Source organism: Asterias rubens, chromosome 6 (assembly GCF_902459465.1).
Source record: "Asterias rubens chromosome 6, eAstRub1.3, whole genome shotgun sequence".
NCBI lineage: Eukaryota > Metazoa > Echinodermata > Asteroidea > Forcipulatida > Asteriidae > Asterias > Asterias rubens.
In genome coordinates this window covers 11,143,348-11,168,472 of record NC_047067.1, presented here as the reverse complement: position 1 = coordinate 11,168,472, position 25,125 = coordinate 11,143,348, and the positions used below count along the sequence as shown (strand labels likewise).

The 25,125-nt window shown below is 40.6% G+C and overlaps 1 protein-coding gene across 1 annotated transcript in view; it reads right to left on the bottom strand.

Annotated features, from left to right (window-relative positions):
• Positions 1-25,125, bottom strand: part of LOC117291422 — a 156,123-nt gene that overhangs the window by 94,870 nt on the left and 36,128 nt on the right. The window contains exons 27-45 of the mRNA XM_033773076.1: positions 23,998-24,261; positions 23,037-23,318; positions 22,314-22,562; positions 18,333-18,614; positions 17,939-18,193; positions 16,595-16,728; positions 15,779-15,935; positions 14,905-15,183; positions 13,789-14,061; positions 13,162-13,434; positions 11,975-12,141; positions 10,833-10,950; positions 9,648-9,920; positions 7,404-7,682; positions 5,947-6,177; positions 4,937-5,197; positions 3,554-3,811; positions 2,684-2,953; positions 238-489 (exon numbers count right to left, since the gene is read on the bottom strand). Of these exons, the coding sequence (XP_033628967.1) occupies positions 238-489; positions 2,684-2,953; positions 3,554-3,811; positions 4,937-5,197; positions 5,947-6,177; positions 7,404-7,682; positions 9,648-9,920; positions 10,833-10,950; positions 11,975-12,141; positions 13,162-13,434; positions 13,789-14,061; positions 14,905-15,183; positions 15,779-15,935; positions 16,595-16,728; positions 17,939-18,193; positions 18,333-18,614; positions 22,314-22,562; positions 23,037-23,318; positions 23,998-24,261 (4,557 nt within the window). The remainder of the gene's footprint in view (positions 1-237; positions 490-2,683; positions 2,954-3,553; positions 3,812-4,936; positions 5,198-5,946; positions 6,178-7,403; positions 7,683-9,647; positions 9,921-10,832; positions 10,951-11,974; positions 12,142-13,161; positions 13,435-13,788; positions 14,062-14,904; positions 15,184-15,778; positions 15,936-16,594; positions 16,729-17,938; positions 18,194-18,332; positions 18,615-22,313; positions 22,563-23,036; positions 23,319-23,997; positions 24,262-25,125) is intronic.

The following is a 25,125-nucleotide window of genomic DNA, read 5'->3' as shown; positions in this document are numbered from 1 at the left end:
GATATTTACAAAAAGTTAGTCTACAACATCAAGAATGACTAGAATTTAATGCTTGTAGAAACAGTGGTCGGCTATCATTGGGTCAGTGTCTCTCTACATGCAAAGTTTCAACTTCATGCAAGCTTCATGACAATCGACACGGAGAAGAAGACTAAAAACTTAAAAAAAAAAAAGAAAAAACAAAAGGTCGGCTGTTGCCCAAAAACCTAACTATAATCTGTATCAAATTAAACTTACGCAGCGTGTACGTGGCGGTGGAGGTAAGTTGACGGTCACCACTGCTGGTAACAACGTAGAGAGAGACGCTGTATGGCCGCCCCGGAGTGAGGTTATTGAGCTGAGTAGTCTTGCCTAATGATGCCACCTCAGTGCCCTCGAGAGGTGTATATACAATGTCATAACTGCCAAAGTCACTGCCGGGGATGTGAGTTGGCCAGTCGACCCGGATGCTTCTATCGCCAAGCTTGGTGAACATTAAGATGTCATCACCTGGATGGTTCGGGACAAAAATTAGGACATTTTATTTTACTAATAATTTTATTTTTATTTTTAATATAGCGCTTTACCTACGGGCATCTCAATGCGCTTGTCGTTATTTATTTCCAGACAGCATATTGAAGTGTTTGAAATATGAGACCCATTTATGTAACACCTTGCAAGGGTTTATGTGCTGTGGCACATTCAGCAGCCATTCCCACAACCCCATTCTAGTAAATGGGTCCTGTTACGTAAATTACACTACACACATGACTAACAGGATCGACTCTTGATACTTTCCTGTTTTGCACTTACACATGTACATTCTTGAAAGCAATTCTTGAAAACAATTTAATAGTTCAACAATTCAATTCGGTGAAAACAAATCTATTAACTGACAGAACATGCTGTAAGATGGTATTTGAATGGTGTATGAAAAGAGCCGGTGTGGTCATAACGTTTTAAACAGTATACTCTACTCCTCTTCAGGAGAAAAAACAGAGTAGAGTATAATCTCCGCAAACATGAAGTCCACACCGGCCGTTTTCAGAGCCAACGATCCTCCAAAAGAGATTTTACACATGGATGTAATAGTGAAAATAACAATAATAATAATAATAATGGGTGCGTTCGTTTAGCTTCCCTGGGTCGACCCCGGTGTGTGGCGTTTTTTTTTCCAGGACGAACGTGGGTAATTATCTGCACACGTTCGTCCTGGGAAAAAGAAAACGTCACACACCGGGGTCGACCCGGGGAAGCTAATCGAACGCACCCAATATAGCACTTGTAAAGTATAACATATCCACCTAACAAGTAGGCGCTCACAAGGCACAATTTTTTTATACAATTAACAAAAGAAGAGACATACATGTATAAATTAAACTGTGTCGTTGTAGGCAATTACCATGAGGTGGGTTTTGAGGGAAGTTTTGAAGGAGTTGAGGGTTGAAATAAAGCAAGGAAGGCTGTACAAAAGACGACGGACAGCAGCACGGAAAGATCTGTCTCCCCAGGAGCGGTAAGATCTTGGTTACGTCAGAAGACGTTCATTGGTGTGGAAGTGTCGTGGCCGAGCGGTTAAAAGTACCAAATTCAAACTATGGTGTATCTGATCAGCAGAGTGTAGGTTCGAATCCCCAACTGCGACACTTGTGTCCTTAAGCATGACACTTAACCTCCTTCAGATGGGACGTAAAGCCTTTGATCCCATGTGTTGTGTAACACATGTAAAAGAACGCAGTGCACTTATGAAAAAGAGAAGCAGTTCGCCCAGGTGTTCCTGGCTGTGGCTGCACAATGCGCCGTAGCACCTTATAAACCCTTATAAGGTGCTACATAATTGGGCGTCAGAATTCAACACTGCAATAACCTATCTTTCTGAAAGTTTGTATATACTCAGCGCCTTGAGTACCTTGTTTGGTAGATATGTGCATTGTATAAGACTTTGATATTATTGTTATTATTATTATTATAAACCAGCTCCACTGGAGTTACATTGTAAGGCATATTGTGTTAAAATATAACGGTGCAGTTCCATGAATTGATTGGTAGGTTGAGATCATGAGGTAATGTACATGTACCCGCAAGGTTAATTCCTATCTTAGATAGTGCTGTGTTTGGCTTTACTTCAAACCAAAACTCAAAATTTTCATGTTAAGTGGCGTAGTGGTGTCTCCACGCCTTCCACCTCTGGCACCCCCGTTCGAATCCTACTGGGGGAATTATGTGGATTGGGTTTTATTTTTATTTTTTTAAATTTTATTTATTATTGATATCCAACAGCGGATAATGCCACTTACAGGAATCATTAAAAACTATGTATAAATATAAATATAAATATACAACAATATATAAAACTAAAAATTACACAATATATTGATCAAAAACATTATTATAAGTAGACAAAAATAGTACACCGAAACCCACATAAAACAGACTAGGGAACACCAACAAGTACACAAACACACATCGGACGTTAAAACAAAAACATGTTTGTCCCTTCTTGACTGCATGGGTATTCCCTGGTGAAAATCCAGTGGGGTTTTCCTCTCACATCTAAAACTGACATTTCTTCATTGTCAGAGCCAACATTTCAACAAAAGACCTTTACATACGGTTGTACCTGCACGTTTACTAATTTGTTTATAATTTCTTCCTGTTTATCAACACCATGCAAAACTTCAAACAATACAAAACTTTAACAAACCTGTTCTGAAATCTGCCATGGCAGGTTCACTTCGTACGCCATCCCCGACAACAGAGTAGACACGAATGGTGTAGTCTGTGGCAGGCAGTAGTTCGTCGATTGTGGATCGACTTTCCATTCTGGTTTTATTCTCGAACAGCTCTTCCGGTTCGGTACCGGTGAAGAAGTACACTTGGTACCCGTCAAAGAAGCCGGTGGCCGAACCCCACTCAACGGAAATCATGGTCTGGGTTGCAGTGACTAAGGTGGGCGTCGTTGGCGGATTAGGTTCTGCAAGGATTTTGTTTAAAAATGCAGTTTATTTCATCCATTTTCCATTTGTTTTCATTGAAAAAAACAATTGGCAGCACAAAGCTGAATTATGTGGCATTACAAGGTAAAATTTTGTTTGAAATTATACAGATAACAGACAAAAAACAGCACCACCAAAGTATGAGGGAACATGAATACATTTGAACAATAAAGATTGAACTGGAACTACTACTTGTCAAGAGGGGAAACTTATACCAAAAGGGGGATTATTTTTGCCACTAAGAGTGTCTTTACTCAATGTTTAGCAGTTGGCCCCCCAAAAACGCATCAAAGAGTAGACTTGTTTATTCCTTTTTTCTTTGACTACTCTCTTGTTCTCTATGCACATAGGGACCTCACAATACTTCTCTTGGTTTTTCCTTTAACATCTAAAGCTGAAGCGTCTTCTTTGTTTTCTCACTTTGTCCAGATGTTGAACAGGCGTTGACAAGTATTATCATAGATGTAGATGTAGATTTAGCAGACTCAGTAAAAAAATGTGGAATCTGATGAAGCTGAAAGCAGTTGAAAAAATAAACAATCTTGAAACAACGGTGGTTGGAGAATCAAGAAACTTACTGGTGTACTTTTCCACCTGGGTCGTTGGCATTTGCGTCCCGGTAATCTGAAGCACAATCCTGTACCGTGTCCCAGGTGTCAGGTTGTTGAAGGTAGCAGTGTCGGTACCCAGGGAGAACGTCAAGGCCTGAAGCTGACCGCCACTAACGGGTAAGGCACTGATGATGTACCCTGAACCCACCGGGCTCTCCCCCCACATTAGGGTAATAGATGAGGTGGTGCAATCCACGATGGTGATTTCTCCTGGCGAGGATGCCGCTATAGTGGGGGAAGGAGAAAGGAGAACAACAAAAAAGAAGGTTTCAACGGCTTTTGCTGGCTTAAAAAAACAACTTTTACTTTGTAGTTGAAAGGCACTGGACACCTTTGGTAATTGTCAAAGACCAGTAATCTAACTTGGTGTATCCCAACAAAAGAATAAAATAACAAATCTGTGAAAACTTGGACTCAACTGGTCATCGAAGTTGCAAGAGAATAATAATTTAAAAAAATACAAATTTGTGTGCTTTCAAATACCATAAATAGGCTTCAGGCAACTCTTTCTCCAACACGTTACTATTAAAGAAGGATCCCTTTTTTTCACAATGTTTTAAACTATCAACAGCTCTCCATTGCTTGTTACGAAGTCTGTTTTTATGCTAACAATTATTTTGAGGAATTACCAATAGTGTACAGTGCCTTAAATCAATCTTGGCCAGCTGGGTATTTTGTGTTCTTTTTCTATTGGATCACTGGTGCTGGCTTTCCCCAGTTGATTTTTTCTCACACATCTGAATTTTTATTTTTCAGTTATTTCTTTTGAACCCACCCACCCATAATTTAAAAAAAAGAAAAGAAAATTTTTTGTAATAACCTTGACAGTATTGGAGACTTGGAACATCAGATGGCAGGAAAAAGCCTGGTTCAAACTTCCTGCGACTGTGAATGCGATACGAATTTTAGAGTCACAAATTCGCAAAAAAAATAATTTGCATCGATTGACTTGTGCTCAACTTCTGCGAACCTGCGAAAACAGCCCTGCGACGTCAACATTTGTATCGCATTCGCATTAACAGGAAGAATGAACCGGGCCTAACCAGGTAGATTTCCATTGTTTACGTAACTCAAATATGCGCACATCACCAAGAATTAACCTGCTGCTGTCACCTACATGTGTAGCATCCCAAAAGTCCCCCACTCAGAATCGCCCCTTGCAGGCCTGGAATTTTATCTTTGAACATGTTAACGGGCAAGGCCATTTTCATTTTGCAAATGGCATTTTCATTGGAAAATCTTAAAGTCAAAGGGAAACTTTTGAAGGGGCACCAAGGCCAAGACCAGGGCAACGGAGGCCATGGCCTATGTGTAAATCCAGACCTGCCCTTGAAATGTGGGATTACAAACCTGTGAAGGCGGAGAGTGTTCTTGGTTCACTCCTCTGATTCCCACTGACGGTCACCACAGACAAGGTGTACTCCTTGGCAGCGTCCAAGCCGATGAGTTCAACAGTGAGTTCCGTTGGGTCGACTTGGGAAAGAGAACCATCGCTGGGGCTGTAGGTTACGTCAAATGAGTCCCACAGTGTCCCTTCTGGAGGACACCAGGCGAAGTCTAGCGTGTGAGCAGTGCTGCGAGTTAAACCGATGTCACACGTGGGTAGCGGAACTGAAGACAAGTTGTAAAACAAGCCTTTTAAAAGTAATGCGTTACAGAAAACTTCTTTACACAGGAAAGCCATTACAGGCCACCTGATCAGGTCTACTGCAATGATTTCATCACACCACGCCAATGAGGACGCCCACATTGCTCTGGAAGGCTTAAGTCCAGGAAGATGTCCAAATGCCCCTTATTTTTGACCGCGCGAGGGCGCTATAAATAGCATTTTTATCACTTCCGGGGTACACGCGATTCGCCCTGCACAAATTAATAGGCGTTCTGTCACTTTTGTTGCGCCGTAGTTTCAATCTGCTTTAGAGGTGGATTATAACGGCTCCTTTAAAAGTCTTATTGTCTGTGATGGATTAGATGTCTGTGGTGTTCCAATCTTTAAAAACTGTTTTGGGTATGAATGAATATACCCCCAGAAGTGATTGAGAGCGCCCTCACACGGTCAAAAATATGGCCCATTCCACTTTGTGAGGCAGAGCAATTAGCTACAAACATACTTGAATGGAGACGGCTATTCAAGGAGGCCAAGGAACACATTGTCCTATGCAGCTAAAGTGGGTATTCAATAGACCCTATTCACAACCCATAGCGCACATAAACGCGCGTCTCCTGTCCGCCATTTTGTGGGTCAAAACAAGCACAAAAGGATGGTACATGTATATGTGCACCTCCGAACAAAGCACATCTACCCTTTTCCTTTTTTTGTGTGCACGTTTTGACACAAAAGAAAAAGAAAAAAATCCAACCTGTATGAGTGGTAACCATTGACAGTGAGCCTGGATTCAGTGTCAGCGTGTATTCTGTGCCGGGGTACAGACCCGATACCACCCCCAAGCCTCCACTAGTGGCGATTGTAGTGTCAGTGTCTTGGTTAGTGAGTTGCAACGAATAAGAAATGGAAGGTGAGGGCACCCAGCCAACAGCTATAGAGGTTCTAGTGACAGTCGTCAAGTAGAGTTGATTCAATCCAGTAAGAGCTAGTTTGGAAATAAACACAAATAAAAAACATGATCTAATAAGCCGTTTGCATATGTAGATTTGAATATTATCTGGTACAATTCATTTCACTTATTCTGGTTCTGAAGGCAAGGACTCTCAGAAAAGTGAACTTAATCACTGTATTAGCCAAGACTCGATGGAGAGAAGATAAGGAGGGAAGTTTTAGTTTTAGGCGTGGGAGGAAAAACGCCAGACCATTATTATAAGGGAAAACCCACACCATCAGGTAGGGACTGCAAAACCCCAATCTACATAGTGCCCCTAGCATGATTCAAACTTGGGTCCTAGCGATGGAAGGTGAGGAAAGATTCCACTTTGCCAACTTGGGCCCAATTTCATAGAGCTGCTTAGCAGCCGATTTTTTGCTTCGCAGGAAGTATGAGCGGGGCTTCAGGCAGTGCTATGAAATTGGGCCCAGACCACCAAATTGAGGATCCGGAGAAATCACACCAGTTAAATTACATTACACATCGGTGTATAAGGAACCCCCCCCCCCAAAAAAAAAAAAATTTGTTTTCATTAAAATTCATATTCTTTATCCTCTATGCAAATTTCCATCTGTTAAATTTATGCGGTACCCTGCCAAAACATTCAAACTGCCTCTAGCTACCGGGCAATCTCGTTGGTCTACTTGGTAAGACACTGCTCTAGAATTGCTAAAGTCGTGGGTTCGAATCCCACCCGAGTAATATGCCTGTGAATTTTTTTCACAGAGCTCAGGAAAGTACTGAGTATTTATTGGTGTACATGCATAAAAAAACACCAAAAAAAACCACTGATTAATATTCTGTTTCACCGATGCAAATTTCCATCTTTTTAATTACATTCAATGTTCACTTTGGTCTAAAGATCAAACAAAAGAAGAAGCCAACACTTTTATGAAAACATTCTAGTACTATTGTCATCTTTACAGATATTACCATGGTAAATGTTCCACCAGTCTATCCAACCTTGTTCCTCCTATCAAGGTGTTTGAGCTTGAGACCAGGCTTTCTGCTTGTTCTCATCCTTATACTGTGGCTGTGCCGAGATGTAGAACAAAGAGCTACTTCAGTAAATTTTTTTCTCGTACTGCACCTCTTTCAGCTCCACTGAGTTTCTGCATTTCTATGTTTTCTTCCTTGTAGCCCTTTTACCCAGATTGGCTTTTTAGCCTTGATTTGGGCGAACTTGCATAAAAATAAAAATAAAATAAAAATCTTACCTGTAGTTCCAGCAGAAGCAACAGCGTTGCTTCTCGCCAGACCATACACAGTTCGAAGCCTGACCCGGTACATTGTGTTAGACGTCAGCCCAGCAACAAGATAATTCCTGTCAGTCCCCGGCAGGACAACCACCTCAATTGGATTGAACGAGGCCGCTGTGTCCAAGTCATAAGACACCTCAAAGCTCTCATACAAGCCGCTGGATGGTGGATGCCATACAACTAAAAACGTACTTGCAGTCTCATCTTGGATGACTACATTCTCAGGAATACCCGGATCTGCGAAGAGCAAAACAGGAAACTTCTTAATGCTTTCAAATTGCAAAGTCAAAACTCACTTTATGGTTAAAGACACTGAACACCTTTGGTAATTGTCAAAGACCAGTCTTCTCACTTGTTGTATCCCAAAATATGCACACACAAAAGAAAACTGTGAAACTTTGAACTCAATTGGTCGTCAAAGAAAATAATAATGAAAGAAAAAACACCCCTGTCACACGAAGTTGTGTGCTTTCAGATGCTTGATTTCGAGACCTTAAAATCTAATTGAGATCTCAAAATCAAAATTGTGGAAAAAATACTTTTTTCTTGAAAACTACGTTACTTCAGAGGGAGCCGTTTCTCAATATGTTATATACTATCAACAGCTCTCCATTAGTCGTTACCAAGCAGGTTTTATGCTAATAATTGTTTTGAGTAATTACCATTTACCAGTAAAGAAAATTCCCTCTTTGAAGAGTTTTGGTACCTTTTGTAGATCAAGCTTTTGGCCACGACATGAATCCCTACTCACTTTGACTAAAGGTGTATGAAATATGAATTACCTACGGAAGTTTAAACTTCGATAGTCGTCAAGTTTATGAGAAGAAAAAAAGGTGAAAATCACAGAGCATTGAGAGTCATGTAAATCCATTGTACATGCTAAACAATTATCATCTCACTGAGACAATTTTTTTTCTGTGAAAATGTTTTACTCATTTCTAAATAACTACAGCACCTCAGCTACCAATATTTTAAGGGAAACCTTCTACCATTATTTTCTTTAAACTCTGTAAGTTTTTATGTAAATCTGTGGACATTGTGTTTTGTGTCGTACAAAAGGTATTCAAACCCTTTTAAGGGAAGATACATGGTAATCACTCTTAACATTAATGCCAATAAAAACTTAGTTGGTTAGAAGTACAGCAGCTTTCAATAGTTAAACACAATTTGAGAATCATTTTACTTCAAAAAAATGTGGTTATGGACAAATTTAATAAAAGTTTTTTATCAAAATTTGAACCAGAGAAGCATTACTAACAGTAACATCTCTCAGACTATGCATTCCAAATACAGAAAAGCAAAGAAAAGTATATCCAGATAACTTTCTAAAAATGTTTGTCCTTTTTTTGTAAATGTGTATTTGGTTTGTTTTACTTGTATTTTTTTCCCGAGTTGCCTGGCTTGTGAATTGAATTGAATTGAACTGAATTGAACTGAATTTAATTGAATTGAATTGAATTGAACTGAATTGAATTGAATTGAATTGTAAGATTTACACTGAACATATAAAAATGAATTGATTCCCAGGTGCTTAAAGGGTCTATGTACTTTTTGTAGGTGCTGTGTTTTTTGAGAAATGAGTAATTTGTTTGTGTTTGTTTGTTAACCTGTTTGTTATGTGAAATTGTTTGTCTTTTTGTCTCTTGTCCTTCCAGGTTGGACTGACACACCTCTTGGTGACAGTGCAGGCACTTTTGTCAGTCCTGGCAAACCTGGATTGTTGTTGTCTTTCTGTTGTCCTCAGTCGTGTAGTACTTTGTCTTCTCTTTTACTGCCTGTCCTCCTTTTTCATATCTTGATGTATCCCCCTTTCACTGTTTTCCAATCCAGATGTATATATTTATATATTTAATGTTTTTATCCTTTACGTATAAATTATTTGTATTTTTGTATTTTTATGTGAATTGCCAAATAAATAATAATAATAATTATAATAGTAATAAAACACTGTCATGAAAATAGTTTTCATCTAACTGATTATGAGACGAAAACTATTTTGGCATGTCAAAACGTATTTTCATGACATTGTTTTACTCATTTCTCAAAAACTAAAGCACCTCAGCAAGTAATATTTTCAGGAAAGCTTTCTACTATCATTATTTTCAAACTGTGTAAGTTTAATGTAAATCCGTGGACATTGTGATTTGTGTTTAACAAAAGTACCCAAATCCTTTAAACCATAAACACCAAAAGATAACTTACTCGTACGAATAACAACAGAACTCTGGAAGTTCTCTGCCCCTCCTAGCAGCACTTGGTACAACCCAATCCGATACAGGGTACCAGTCTCCAAGCTTGAGATCGTGTGGCTGTACGTCAGACTGTTGTCCACCGGCAGATTTTCTAGACCATCTTGTGCCTGTCCCTCTACTCCAAATTTGAGTCGGTAGCCTGAGATGGCTACCGGCTGATCATCGTCCCAGCTGAGGTAGATGAATGTGTCGTCGGCGATGACAGTGGTGAATCTGACAGATGCTGATAGGAAAAGAGTGTAAAAAAAGCTCCGTTCAAAACCCAAGACTCTCTTAGTATGTCCCTCGCCTTTTACTAGGTTTTGTGGGGCCAGAACATTTTTGTAGCAGCAGGAGAATTATGGAATGGTCTTCCAGACAACAGAAAACAAGTACAAATAGTGAATAAAGACCGGTTATTGTTGCTGTTTTAATTTCTACGGTTCATGTATCTGCTATTTTTAATAAACAACTTTTAATGTGCAAACTGAGAAAGTGATTTTCATGCTGGGCATAATGAATAAAGAATTAAATTGAATTGATTTGAATTCATACTTCCTGCATATATGCGAAGCAAATTTTGACATCACATATATAGCTGTGTTCACAGTGAATGTTTCGCAAGAGTTGAACACCTTTAACCTGTTGTGAACTATTCGCTGCCAATTTGTGACGTCAACATTCATAGCGCATTTCCATTCGCATTCTCAGGAAGTATGAACCAGGCTCTAATCACTTGAAAAACCTGCTGTATTATACAGACGTTGTTTGCAGTAGAGAAGTAATCTGGGGCTCTAGTATGAAAAATGAGTACAAAGCCCCAGGTACTGGGTCTTTAGTAAACAGCCCCAAAATTGGGCTGATTTAATCCTTCCAGCCTTCAATTTCACCAAACTCTTTCTAACTAAGGATTAATCTTAGGACTTAGGACAAGTTCAGATCCATATCCGAAGATGTTAGGATGCATTGAACCCATCCTAAGTTAGGACGGGTTACTCATCCTAACTCGAAATAGGACTAGTCCTAGCGTTTCATGAAATCAGCTGCAGTACAGACAGTAAAAGGGTTTAAGATCTTTTATGTTAACAACAGATTTTCTTACATATTTCTTGTACCTTCTGAATGTTGGCGCTTTTGTAGATTGCAATACACTTACCTGTTGTTGAGTCTGTACAGGATGGCTCACTTACTGTTGCCAGTTCACCACTTCCAGCCTTTGCTCTGACACACAGAGTGTAGACTGTGCTGGCTGTCAAACCATCTATTACCAAATTCTAAAAAAAAAAAGTAAAACATTTTTGTTTTTTGCTGGCGACACACTCAGGTTTTAAAAACCCTATTTGATGTACAATTTATTTTACGTGCAATTTACACATGGGCACGATGCCACCTATGTACTCCTTGGGCTGAAAACAGGGTTACCCCCTTCACAGTCCATAAGGATGTAGGCAAGGGAATCAGCCTGGCTGGTATAAAGCAAATCTGCACTACATTTCCAACTTTTTTACGAAGCAAATATGGTTACATGTAAATTATTATTATTATTATTATTATTTATCTGGCCAAGATTTCATCAAACAATATAATACAAGATACCATATTACCGCAAAAATATAACACTACAGTATAAGAAACAACGAGTGTAAACTGCAAAAACATGTGACACCTAGAACAATTGTAGACCAATGATGGAATTGAAACAGAACACTGGCAAATCAAGCAAGACAATTATAAAACAGCTCTTCTACAACACGTGAGCATGTGTGCAAATGGATTACGATCAAGGTGGAAATAAAATAGCTTCAAGCACTACACTTTTTTGTTTACTGGACCGCCAGGATTCGAACCCACACCGTGCTGCTGACAACATCAGAGCTTGGATCCAGTGAACTAGACCAATCAGATATGACACATGTATGCGTGCGCAAAAGGATAATGATTAAGGTGGAAATAAAATAGCTTCAAGCACTACCCTTTTTTGTTTACTGGACCGCCAGGATTCGAACCCACACAATGCTGCTGACAACATCAGAGCTTGGATCCAGTGAACTAGACCAATCAGATATGACACATGTATGCGTGCGCAAAAGGATAATGATTAAGGTGGAAATAAAATAGCTTCAAGCACTACCCTTTTTTGTTTACTGGACCGCCAGGATTCGAACCCACACAGTGCTGCTGACAACACCAGAGCTTTGATCCAGTGAACTAGACCAATCAACTATGAAAAATGTATGTGTGCGCAAAATGATAATGATTAAGGTGGAAATGAAATATATACAAGCAGTTCACCGTTACCTGTTCAGTCGATGGCACACTACCCACTTCGATTTCCACACCATCGGGGCCTGTAGCACTAACTGTGTAGCTTGTCAAATCGAACGGTGCAGGGAGCCATGTTAAATGAAAACTAGTAGGGGTCGTGTCACCAGCAACAACATTAACTGCGCCTGGTATCTCAGGTTCTGTGGGAGAAGAGAGCAGGGTAACAACAAATTTAAAAATTAAAATTATCAATTACCAAAAGTCCTTGCCTGGAGGTCCTTGCCTGGAGAACATTGAAGGAGTAGTGCAAGGTTATTGGAGAATCCATGTTATGTGTCAGTTTTTACAGCCCATTTATATTATATGTTTAGCTGCATTTTGCATGGCTATTTTTTTTTTCCATTTCTTGTCCGTTGCCCTGTAATAGATTGATCCATTAGGCTCCGCTCACGGGGCACTTGCGAGCAAGAACACGCGAGCCTCTCCATTGCCATTCTGCACAACTCTGCCGCGCGTGCCAAGCATACACACACGCATGTCAGACTTTTGGTTGCGCAATCAGGGCTATGATTGGTCAATACGCAATGGGGCGAAGCTTAATGGAACGGTCTATTGGCGCTCAGATGTTTAATTAAACAAGTAAATGATTTGGGGGTTGAACAAAGACAACTTTAAGTAGAGCAGGATTGAACCAGCAACCTCAGGATTAACGTGCTGGGGCTCTACCAACTGAGCTACCAACGCTACCATCTGTAGCCTTGCGTTGGCAATCTCCCTATTTTGTCAATATCTTTGTACGGTGGTGCCAGTCAGAAGCCAGTCAGAAGCCATACAACTGTAGCCAGGGACCACACCCAAGTTTATGATACAACCTGGGAAGTGGCAGCCAGGAGATCATCTTAACCTTGGTAAACATCAGACAGTTGAACCTCACTATCATGACGGAACTTGAACATTGACGTCATGGTGGCACCAATAAGTGTCCAAATAATTAAAAGCTTAATATTGGAACAAATTCATAAACCCTGAACCTTGCAATGGACTTTGGCAATAATCAACTTCAGAAAATGTCAATGACACTAAACAAAAGTCAAACAGACATAAATTTTACCTTGACGTTCTCAAGTGGAAGAGAGTTAAGGGGGTAAATAATATTTAAAAAAAAATAAATAATTATTTCATCGGGTCAAGCTTGAAAAAAAACCGAAAAAAAAACTTACTTGTTCTTTGCACAACATAAAGCTCCACAGTGGCAGGGACAGTTTCCACAACAATACTATACTGTCTACCAGGTACGAGGCCAGTAAGTCGACCCCGCACCGAGACCATCGTTCTGTCTGCCGGCACAACAAAGGAGATTGTTGATTCTCCATTGGGCTGGATGGTAGACACTCTGTAACTTTCAACAGTGATGTCGCCTGACTCCGTCCAGAGTATCTCCAATGATGTTGTTTGGACATCACTAACAAGAATCTTCTGGTTTGGAATGGAAGCTGTTGAAAATGAAAAGTACAAACAAAAATAATAATATTAATCATATTTTATATAGCGCTTTCAACATTATTGCGCTACTGTAAGCTAAATCAATGACAAGAACCATCACTGCCCTCATTGGTACCCATTTACCCCATGGCCAAGAGAAGCAATTATAGTTAAGTGTCTTGCTCAGGGACACAAGTGTCATGACCAGGACTCGAACTTAACATTAACATTAATTGTACGAGAAGTTCTGTAAGGGTCTTGTGTGATAATTTCTGGGTTGGGATAATTCCTAACCTTTAAACAATTTGTTGTATATATTTTGCTGTTGTTTGTTTGACAATGTATCTAAGTGCTTTAGTTCTAACCTGTTGTGACCTCAACTGGAGCTGGTAGGCTTGTTAGTCTGTCCGCCCCTGTGCCCACAATGGTGGATACTTCAACCACATAGTCGGAGGAGGGATCCAGACCAGTGATCTCGTATTCTCCTATCGTTGCGACCTCAGTGACCAGAGTGCGAACGTTGTCGCTGTCTCGGTAGGCAATCTCAAAGAGCAGGAACCCGCCACTAGGGGGCTGGACATCAATGACCACTGAGAGGGATTTGTTGGTGACGGAGGTAACTAAGGGGCTCACAGGCTCTGAAAGAAGAACAAATCATGGAGATGTTATTGTAATGCAGAGCTGCCAAAATTGTCATGTTCCATGCATTAAGGGAGATTTTGTCCCAAAACACAGGAGATATTTAGAATTACACTAAGCATAGTAGGGACAAAGTTTCCATAATCAGGGAGATTTTCAAATTGGTTCGTCAAAACATGGAAAGATTGGTTGATTTTCAATGAACTTTCTGCAAAACCAGGGAGAGAGTACCAGGGTTCTGGGGGAAAAAAATCCACAGGCATATTCTTCAGATCTGTGACCATTCCAGAAAATGTTCATGGTTGAGATTATCAAGATCAACTGCGAATTCGGTAATAGACTCTTCCCATGAAATATGTGCTGCACGTCATGCGTGCGCACTAAGCTAACACTTTAATAAGCAAAATGAAGGTACATCGCGCCTTTATATATTGGGATGATGGCAGTGCATATCTCTATTGCGTTTGCCAACCAATAGTGTCTGTATGCATGCGTGAACGTTATCAGGAAATTTCATGGGGTCTACAAAATATGTATTTATCCATCCCATTCTTTCCAGGTAGCTGCAGGGAAGGTGTGGAACGGTCTACCTCATTCCATCAGAGCCATCCAGACAATATAAATTTTCCAAGCAACCCTGAAGACTCATATTTTCTTAAACATTTCAGTAACATTCTATAGACATTGGATTGTTTTCATTTTTTCTTGATCTTTGCAGTGCTGGAGGACAACCAAGGGGAACTTTTTTTTTTTTTAAGCAAGCACCATGAACACTTTTTTGGGATACCATATTTAGAAGTTGTCATTATTATCATTATTATTATTGTTATTCAAGTACTTACTGGTATACTCCAGAATGGAGTTTCTTGGCCTCATCCCTTCGCCTAGAAGGACCACCTCAACCGAGAGCTCGTACTGTGTTCCCGAAGTCAGATCCACAAACGTGTGCTCTAGTTTTTCATCAGGTCCATACTGATCCTGAGCAAGGATGCTGTCGGCTGTGGGTAGTTTGACGGCCACGCTGTAGGCCTGGGTGTCAGGACTGCTGTTCTGGCCCCAACGTATCTTGATGGTGCTCTCTGTGACCTGGACGATGTAGATTTCATCTTCATTGATGGTGGCTAGGGATAGACAATATTTTGTTTGTATAAAAACACAAAAATGTTGGTGTCCATCAGTCTGTGCTCATTTTTTACATATTTTTGACGTAAATAATTTGCAACAAATAGTTTGCTGCAGTTGGGCTCTGCTTAACTCTCTTGCCAGTATCGCTGCAAAAACAGAGTTGTGATGTCAAATTCACGTCAAAATTAGTCAAAAATGACACGCAAATACATTTTATATGCTAATATAATTTTTGTGAGTTATTTTACTCATTTCGTGAGAACTACATGTACATTGTACAGCACCCCAGTAAGTACATGTAACATTTTAAGGGAAGCTTTTTACCATCATTATCTTCAAACCATGCAAAGTTTAATAAAATTCTGTGGACATTGTGTTTTGTGTCCTACAAAAAGTACACAGCTGTTGATTTCACCAAACTCTTCCTAACTTGGGATTAATCTTAGGACTTAGGACGAGTATAAGTTCCGTATCCAAAGACGTAGGAAGCATTGAACCCACCTTAAGTTAGGAGGGGTTACTCGCCCTAACTCGAGATAGGATTAATCCTAGCATTTCAAAATCGGCTGCAGACCCTTTAAACAACAATACCTGTTGTTCCTGATCCAAGGGCAGGTTCCCCAGTGACTTTGTCTGGTCCAGTATCTATGGTTGATCTCACAATGAAATCATAAGTGACTCCGGTATCCAGACCAGTCACCTTCAGCTCTTGTGTATTGGTGTCGGTGGATCCAGCCATACTCTCTGCCTGATGATGGAAAATGAAAATGTTTTGAAATCTTGTCCAGGGCTTAGGCTGTTAAAAACAAAAATGATCGCCTCTGTAAAACTATTATTACTACTCTTATTATTAAAAGTTTTATTTAAAAAAAACATTCAAACTTGGCAGCCAGAGGCTCAATTGCGTTTAAAATACATACAGAGCATAAGAAAATATGTTCGATTTTTAAAATTACAGAAAAATATTAAGAAAAATAAAAACACCCAAAGACTAAAATACATTACATATCGGCAAACTAACTCTTTCTGTGCCAAGGTCGAACTTGTTTGATATGGTTTTTTTTAGGTATAAAAAAACAACACTATGGTACTTCACAATCTATTTAATGTTCTCAAAAAGTGTCGTCAGTCGGGTATGTACAACCCCCATTGGATTCTTTGTGGTTGGAAAACATCGTCACTTCACGACCAGGGCCAAATTTCATAGAGATGCTAAAGCAGAAAATATTGCCGAAGAGTTTTCTGCTCAGCTCAAATGAGCCAGATACCAGTCACAAATCCTACATGCAACATAGCAGTTTGGTTGGTATCCCTACTCTGGTGAGCACATGTTTGTTGTGCTTAGCTACAATGTACTTATTGTGCTTTTAAAAGCAGCTCTATTTAGCTGTGGGACCATGCACTTACCTGTCTTCCTTGCACCCTGTAAGATACGTCATATCCACTGACCAGACCAACAGCTGGCTGCCATTGGATGACCAGAAACACTGGGGTCACTTCACTATCTGGTTTGACCATAACATTACTGGCTGGATTGGGACCTGGTGGACATCAATATTTAAAGGTATTATACAGGGTTGGTAAAGATAGAAAAACATCATTGTTACAAAAGCTTACTGAATTTTGTGTTCATTACTAGAAGAAAAAAATGTCTGGGAATTATTTTCCTCTGAAATGTAGTCATATTCTCTCTGAAAACCTATTAAAATAAAATGTAGCAGCTGATTTTGTTTACAAAACATCGTTGTTTAACTTTAGTCTAAAAGCTTACTGATATTTATGTCCATTTCTAGAACCATTTTTTTCTGGGAATTATTCCCTCTAAAATGAAGTCATATTCTGGGAAAACTCTCTCTTTAAAAAAAATGTAGCTGCTGATTTTGCTTGTTACAAACAAAGTTAAGGACAATGTGTTTACACTCTAAATATCTTGCACAGTTTTTCACAATTTTCTGTGTTAGATTTGAATATTGTCTGGTACAGTGACGTACTTGGATCACAATTTACCACTTATTTGAATTCCTCAGACTATCCTTATGTGGTAACTTAAGAAACGATGAACACCCATACGAAATTCTGAATGAATTTGTATGGCACAATGGTACATAGATTTGCTCATCTGGAGGTTGCTATGCAAAGGCTTATCAGCTGTCTCTTTAGTCTGAGGAATTTTAATGTAAGCAGTCCAATGTGACTAAGCAAGTCATTGTACCAGACATTATTCAAATCTAACACACAAAAAGTAGCTGTAGCCGCCTATTCAGACACAGCCATACACAATCCCATACAACATTCAAATCACTTCTCAAACTTATCTGATGTCACAGGTTTTCAAGGACTAATTTTGTAGTGTCTATTTTTTGGGGGGGTTTGTTTTTACTGCGCCTTGAACACCCTAATACTATAGAAAGGTTTGCGGTAACACCATGTAATGACTATCTCTAGTGAGTTGAGGTGGTTCTGAAAAGAACCATTAATTTCAACTCGACGTTTGGATCAGTTTGCTCTGATTGTCTTCTGGAGAAAGATGGACTCTGATGCTGCATGCTGCTTAAGTACTGTGGAGCTGGATTAGCTTGGTGATGCACGAAGGCAGGAAATAGAGGCGGGAAATGGAGTTCGGTGATGCGTGGTGAAACTGGATCCTGCTCATGGTGTTACCGCAAACCTTTCTATATCGTATTTCCACCATGCAAAGTTTCAAATCCTACCCTGCTACTACTACTTCTACTACTAATCCCTTCAGCTTACGTGTGCGTTGTGATATCGTCGTCATATCTGGATTGTTGACACCAGCAGCAAGGAAGACGGTGATGCTGTACTCTGTAGCAGCAGTCAGGCCAACCAGAGAGGCTGTCCGCTGGCTCTGACTCACACCTTCCACGATGGCGGCCGGTTCGGTCGTCACACTGTACAGGGCAGCTGGGTCTGGAACAGCACCCCAAGCAATGTCGATTCTGTTTGCAGTGAAATCCAAGACTCCGACTTGTAGATCACCGAAAGCAACTGCAATCGCGCAAAAAAAAAAAAATCCTTGTAAATCACACAGGGTCTTTAGAATTTCCCAATAGCTTCCTTTTATTTCCCTTTTTTTTTGGTCTCGTCCTTGGTCTCCAGTGGGTACCGAATCTACGTCCAAACTTACCAGTACTAGCCTCAAAGCTAGCAGCATCACTCTCGATTGACGTTGCCCCTCTCCCTGCGACCGTCGTCACAAAGACATCGTAGGAGGTACCAGGCAGTAGGTTCTCTAATGTGTATGACGTGGTGGGTTCAATGAACTCGACGCTGTTCCTGGGGCCGCCTCCAATGCTGTACTCAATCTTAAACAGGTCAAATACTCCGCCGGGGAGGATCCAACTCACGGAGACTGATGTGGATGTTGCCTCGCCTGCAACAACTCCCAAATCTGTGGGGGGCAGTGGCTCTATCAAAAACAGAACAAGAAATGAGAATTGATCTTATAATAATTTTCATAATCATCATCAGTCGGCTGCACAGCAGGTGGACACAAGTTTTTCCCATTCTCTCCTGTCTTGTGCAGAAAATCTGGAGAAACTAATCTTCCGATATACTCAGGGTACAGTTGTATATTATTCTCTTGAATTTTATTTTTAAAAATGGAACAAACCCCATACCCTGAGGAACAGTAGTCTTGAAGTCAAGACGGTAATTGTTAAGCGCGGTGTGTAGTTACAGCGCGGTGTAGCTACGGGAACGATACACACAACCTCGCTCATGTAGTCTTGAAGTCAAGACGATAATTGTTAAGCGAGGTGTGTAGTTACAGTAACGTCCGTCGATGTCGGTTTTTTCCCATTATCGATATATCGAAAATTTAATATCGAGTATACTCGATATATCGAGTATTTCCCGCGCGCAAGATGGAAGCCTAAAAACAGCACTTGGTATACTCATGGAGGTAGAAATATTTATACCATAGACTGACAGTTTAATAGGGTTACATTTCAACTTGTTTATGTCTGATCCCCCGAACTTGTTTGTAGTCCAAACAATTTCAGATTGCGTAGTCCCGCCCCGATTATTTCTGGTTTTACAACAAAGTATGATCGCCGCTACCGCTGGCTTGGCCAATTGGTGAACGCTCACCACAATTCTCGATTCGTGATTGGCCATGATTGGCCGTCTCAAAATGACACAGAGCCTTTGTGAGTTGCGTGACTCGCCGACATTAAGGTGTCAGTTGCCGATGCATTGACGTAGAAGTGTCAATCAAGTTGTCCGACGGGCGCGCGGACTACCTTTACGGTTGAAAATGGTTGAGATAATCATCGAAAAAAAATCACTAGAAAGTCTCGCAAAACACAGACCTACCACTCAGCGATCACAATATACAACGCACGCAGCATGCAGTCACATAGTCTCCAATAAAGGCTCGTAGTCTTTTTACTTTGCATTCTATAACCAAGGCAAGAAACATTGAATGCTAGAACGCCCTCTATTGTCGAAATAACGCAGTGCATCACGCGATACCGCCTTGACCAAAGACTGCATGTGTCTGCGCATGCTTGGGCAAACGGGTTTTCCCCCCGAATTGCAATAACCATACACGCTGGTGTGCACGTTTAAACCGTACAACAGCATAGTCTTCGCTGGTACGCACGCAAAAGCCGCCGACAGCGTGGTCTGCGAAGCATAGTTCCTCGGAAAGATTATTGTAAGATTGTTTTCTTCCTTGTTTTGTTTTGTCTTGTTGATTCGGGGAAGTTTTTGCGGGGTATTTTTGCAAAGTCAATAATGCTGTGATGAAGACGCATTGATTTTGATCACATGCACAATGGGAAGTTGCATCTTAAACAGCCGATAGGCTAGGGCAGCAGCGGCGGTTTCTTTTGAGGTTTTACCGTGCGCTCGCCGCGGGGTCGTGAACTTCTGCGGCGGGCCGGCGGCTGATGGCGAAAACGCAAAGAACATGCAGACATACTTGCTTGTAAAACGTATTTTATTTAATAGGGCAACTCAAAATGATGAAACTACATAACGACGACGACTTTTCTAATACTCAAACACAGATTTCTTTTAAATAATCGGACACTCTTTTGGTATTTTCGATATCATTTAGGAACATCGACATTTTCAAAACATCGAAATTTTTTCGATATATATCGAAAATCCGATATTACGATATGATTATAAAAGTGACATCGGCGATTTCGATGTCAAAAAAATATCGAGTTTTTGAGTATTTTCGATATATCGACGGACGTTAAGTTACAGCGCGGTGTAGCTACAGGAACGATACACACACCCTCGCTCATGTAGTCTTGAAGTCAAGACGATAACTGTTAAGCACGGTGTTACAGCGCGGTGTAGCTACGGGGACGATACACACACCCTTGATCCCAGTATATATACATATATACTGGGATGCAACAGTCGTAGGTAGCACAAGGCTGACTCACACATGTGTGAGTCAGTCTCGCGCTACCTACGACTGTTGCATGTGTAACATCGCACTGTGACTGTTGCATGAACGGCAGACAAATAGGCAGCGCCTACCGGAACGGTTACAACAATAACAAAATGTAAACTATATTATTTTGGTTTTTACCCATACACCGTGTATACTCAGTACTTATTAAACTGTACGGTACTCAGTACTTATCAAACTTATCATACAACAAAGAAGAAGAGGAAAGCACAAACAATTAACAACCAGAATGACTATAAAATTTGTTGTGTTTTTTGTTTCTCAGAAACATGGCTTAAACCTTCACATCCTGACTCTATTTTGCAACCTTCTGGATTTACCATTTATAGACAAGATCGTGACCCTGTTATTACAAAGAAGGGGAAGGGTGGAGGAGTATGCTTTTTAATCAACAATAAACGGTGCACAGACATTAGGATTATATCTAGTGGTTGCTACACAGATGTGGAATATTTGACAATCAAGTGTAGACCCTTTTATCTACCTAGGGAGTTTTCATCAGTTACACTAACATCAGTGTACATTCACCCTAAAGTGGACACCGATGTTGCTTTGAACACTATCTCTGATGTTATTTCGAGCTACGAGAACGCAGACCCAGAAACCCTAACAACTGTTGCAGGTGAAACTTGAAATCCGTTGCGCCTAATTACCGGCAATTTGTGACATGCCCAACTCGAGGTTCTGCCACCCTGGACCATTGTTACTGCCCAGTAAAAGGTGCCTACAAGTCAATACCTCGTGCTAGCCTCGGTAACTCTGATCCCTCAGTGGTGTTTCTCATTCCAGCCTACAAGCAAGAACTTAAACAAAGCAAACCTACAAAGAAGACGGTGAGGATATGTCTACTGCGTCAGTTGAACAGTTACGCGGTAGTTTTGAATGTACCACATGGCACGGGCCTTGACGAGTATGCTGAAACAACTATTGATTATATCAACATCTGTGTGGATTCGTGTGTTCAAACCAAAGTTCTGACACAATATCCTAACAATAAACCTTGGTTCAATAAGAAAATTAGAAGAAAGCTTCTTGCCAAGGATGAGGCCTACCGGTTAAAAGACGTCAACCCTGAAGAATTCCGCTTAGCCAAATCATCTCTAAAAACAGGTATTAGAGATGCTAAACAATCTTTCAAAGTCAAACTTGAGGATAGATTTGACACTTACAATCCTAGAGAACTATGGGGTAACATCAATCTAATTACCCAGTATAAGGGCCCTGTCAAAACAGCGAGTACAGATGACGCAACACTTCCTTCTCAACTGAACAACTTTTATAGTCGCTTTGACAATGCAAATGCCACCGCACCAGCAACTGTTCCGTAAAACGATAACGAGGCACCATTCACAATCACCACATGAGATGTCCAATGCAAGTTTTCTCGCCTAAATGAACATAAAGCGGCAGGCCCTGATGGAATTTTCCCCCGACTATTGAAATTCTGTTCTACTCAGCTGGCATGTGTTTTCACTGACATTTTTAACTTATCTCTGATGCAACATAAAGTTCCTCTTTGTTTTAAACAATCTGTTATAATACCTGTTCCTAAGAAGAAGTCCATTTCGAACTTAAATGATTATAGGCCAGCGCCCAGGAGCATGTTTAATGGATGGGCGCTATATAAATGTTCACTATTATTATTATTTTTTTATTTTGTCTTATTTGACTTACTTGTCCTCTTGAGGAGCGATCCACGTTCATTCTGATTGACATGCAATGTGATGGTGTATTCTGTTCCGGGTACCAATCCACTGAAGGTGACGATACGCTCACCATCCTGGGGTACATTCTGATCGGCGATGCTCCCTGGTCGAATGCGAAGATTGTAACCCAAGAATGTACCACCGACCGGGCCCCAACCAACGGTCAAGGAAGTGGAGTCAAAATCGAGGCAGATTATCTCACCAGCCTCAGGAGTTGCTTTTAGAGGTAAAAGGGAAATCAAAACAGAAATAAGAGTATGCCACAGACTTGAGACATGTAAGAGGAAAGGATGCAACGGCTGTCACAAACTAAAGTCCGGTTCATACTTCCTGCGAATGCAAAGCGAATTTTGACCTCACAAATTTGCAACGAATAATTCTTGCAAATTGTGCACAAATGGTGTTTGAAGCTTTGCATGGTGTGGAGAATAAGAATAACTATAAATATAAACATGAAGAGTAAACTTACGGGTACAACCACTTGTAAAATCTCTTTTGAGGGAGTGTTGGCTCTGAAAAGAGCCGGTTTGGTCTCGACGTTTTGAACAGTATACTGTGCTCATTCTCCTGAAGACGAGCAGAGTAAACTGTTTAACACGTCAAGGCCAAACCGGCTCTTTTCAGAGCCAACACGCTGATGGGAACCTGGCTAAAGTTAGTAAAAAACTGTCAACTCCAAGTTTTCTCTCACCTGTTCGGAACACAGCTTGGACAGGGACACTCTCCCTAAACCTTGCGTCCTGACCGGCTACAGCCTTGACAAAGAAAGTGTAGTCTGTTCCAGGGCGGAGGTTATCAACACGGCGCTCAAGTGGATCTGTGGCTTCGATCCTGAACGGGGGCTCTGGGGTGCCATCAGCCGGAGAGTATGTGACTTCATAGGAGTCCACTACACCCACGGGGGACAGCCATCTGATGAGAAGGCTGGTTGCTGTGGGAGCGTCTGCCCTGAGTAGTAGTGGTGACTCAGGATCTATAAATTATAGAAAAACAAGGAAATAGAATTAGCTGTTGCAAACAACTTACCAACCAAGTTACAAATGCAACCAATGGTTAGTGTCCTGACATTACACCCCTAGTCGGGTCTTTCTTGAAGAAAAGACTCTGCTAGGATCCAAAATGTCAGGCCAACTATTTTTGGCCAATATAGAATACAATAACGAAAGTACTACCTAACAATAGACCATAGCATTGATGTCATCCAGCCGCCATCTTAGAGGTAAAAACGGTGACAAAACAATAAAAACGCACAGTATTGTTTACGCGCGGCGCACAGGATTGGCCAACGAATAATCTCCTTTTGACCTCTGGGTGAGGGCGCCCTACTAAAATGGCGTCATGTGCAAAAGGTCTATAATAAGTTCTTTTATACAACACCCAAGCAGATCCTTGCCATTTGATTCTGCAAAGTCAAGTTTTTGACTCCGTAATATGGCCGACCGTGTTAGTTCACAAAATAAAAGGAAAACCACACAATTTCGAGACATATTTGTGTGGATCTTGGTATTCTTCTTTTAAAACATCTTTCTAACCATATGCCTTAGATAACAAAGGGTTTCAAACACTTTTCTTGGACCAACTCGACCGATCCAAGGCAACGTGTCCCTTTAATAAAAAGCTTAAAAGCAAGGCATGTCAAAGCATTATCTCACTCGTTCGCTGTCTGGTCTCAAAGTTGTCCACCAGCTCGCTCGGACGGACTTGAACAGTGAACAGGTAGTCTCGGCCAGGGAACAGATTGTTGAGGACCAGTGAAGCGGTGTTACCACCTGCTGGGATGACCGTCTTGGGATTAGAACCAACCGGTGGGGCGATGAAGACCTGGTACGAGGTGGCGTCTGGTATCTCATTCCACAAGAGGGTAACCGAGGTGGTGGTTACAGCCCTGGTAATGATCATTGCATCGGCGATTGAATCTGGATGAACGATTGGATGAAATTAATAAGAAGAAGAAGAAGAAATATAAAAAAAAAAATTAAAAAGTTACAAAGCACTGAACAGTAACTACGAATAAACACAAACTATAATAACTTAGCTTAAAGACAATGGACACTTGGTATTTGTCAAAGACCAGTCTTCTCACTTGGTGTATCTCAACATATGCATAAAATAACAAACCTGTGAAAATTTGAGCTTGATTGGTCGTCGGAGTTGCGAGATAACTATGAAAGAAAAAAACACCCTTGTCCCATGAAGTTGTGTGGTTTCAGATGCTTGATTTCGAGACCTCCAATTCTAAACTTGAGGTCTCGAAATCAAATTTGTGGAAAATTACTTTTTTCTCGAAAAGTACGTCACTTCCGAGGGAGCCGTTTCTCACAATGATTTATACTATCAACCTCTCCCCATTACTCCTTAGCAAGTGAGGTTTTATGCTGATCATTATTTTGAGTAATTACCAACAGTGTCCACTGCCTTAAATAGCATAAAAGTAAATGAGTCTTTAACATGGCTTTGAAGGATTCGAGAGATGAAGCCTGAAGGATGTGAAGAGGGAGATTGTTCCATAATGATGGTGCACTGACTGTGAAGGCTTGTTAGCCATATAGTGTGTAGGTGCGGGGTGCAGGGAAAAAGCACAAATGGGAAGTAGAAGAAGAACGTAGATTGCGAGAACTGAGGGATTTGTTAGATATAATACGTTTTAATTATCAAAAAACTGGCACTCGACACATTAGGAACTGTCAAAGACAAGTATTTGGTGCATCTCAATATATGCAACAAGTGAACAATCTGTGAAAATGTTGACTCAATTGGCTAGATTAATGAGAGATACAACA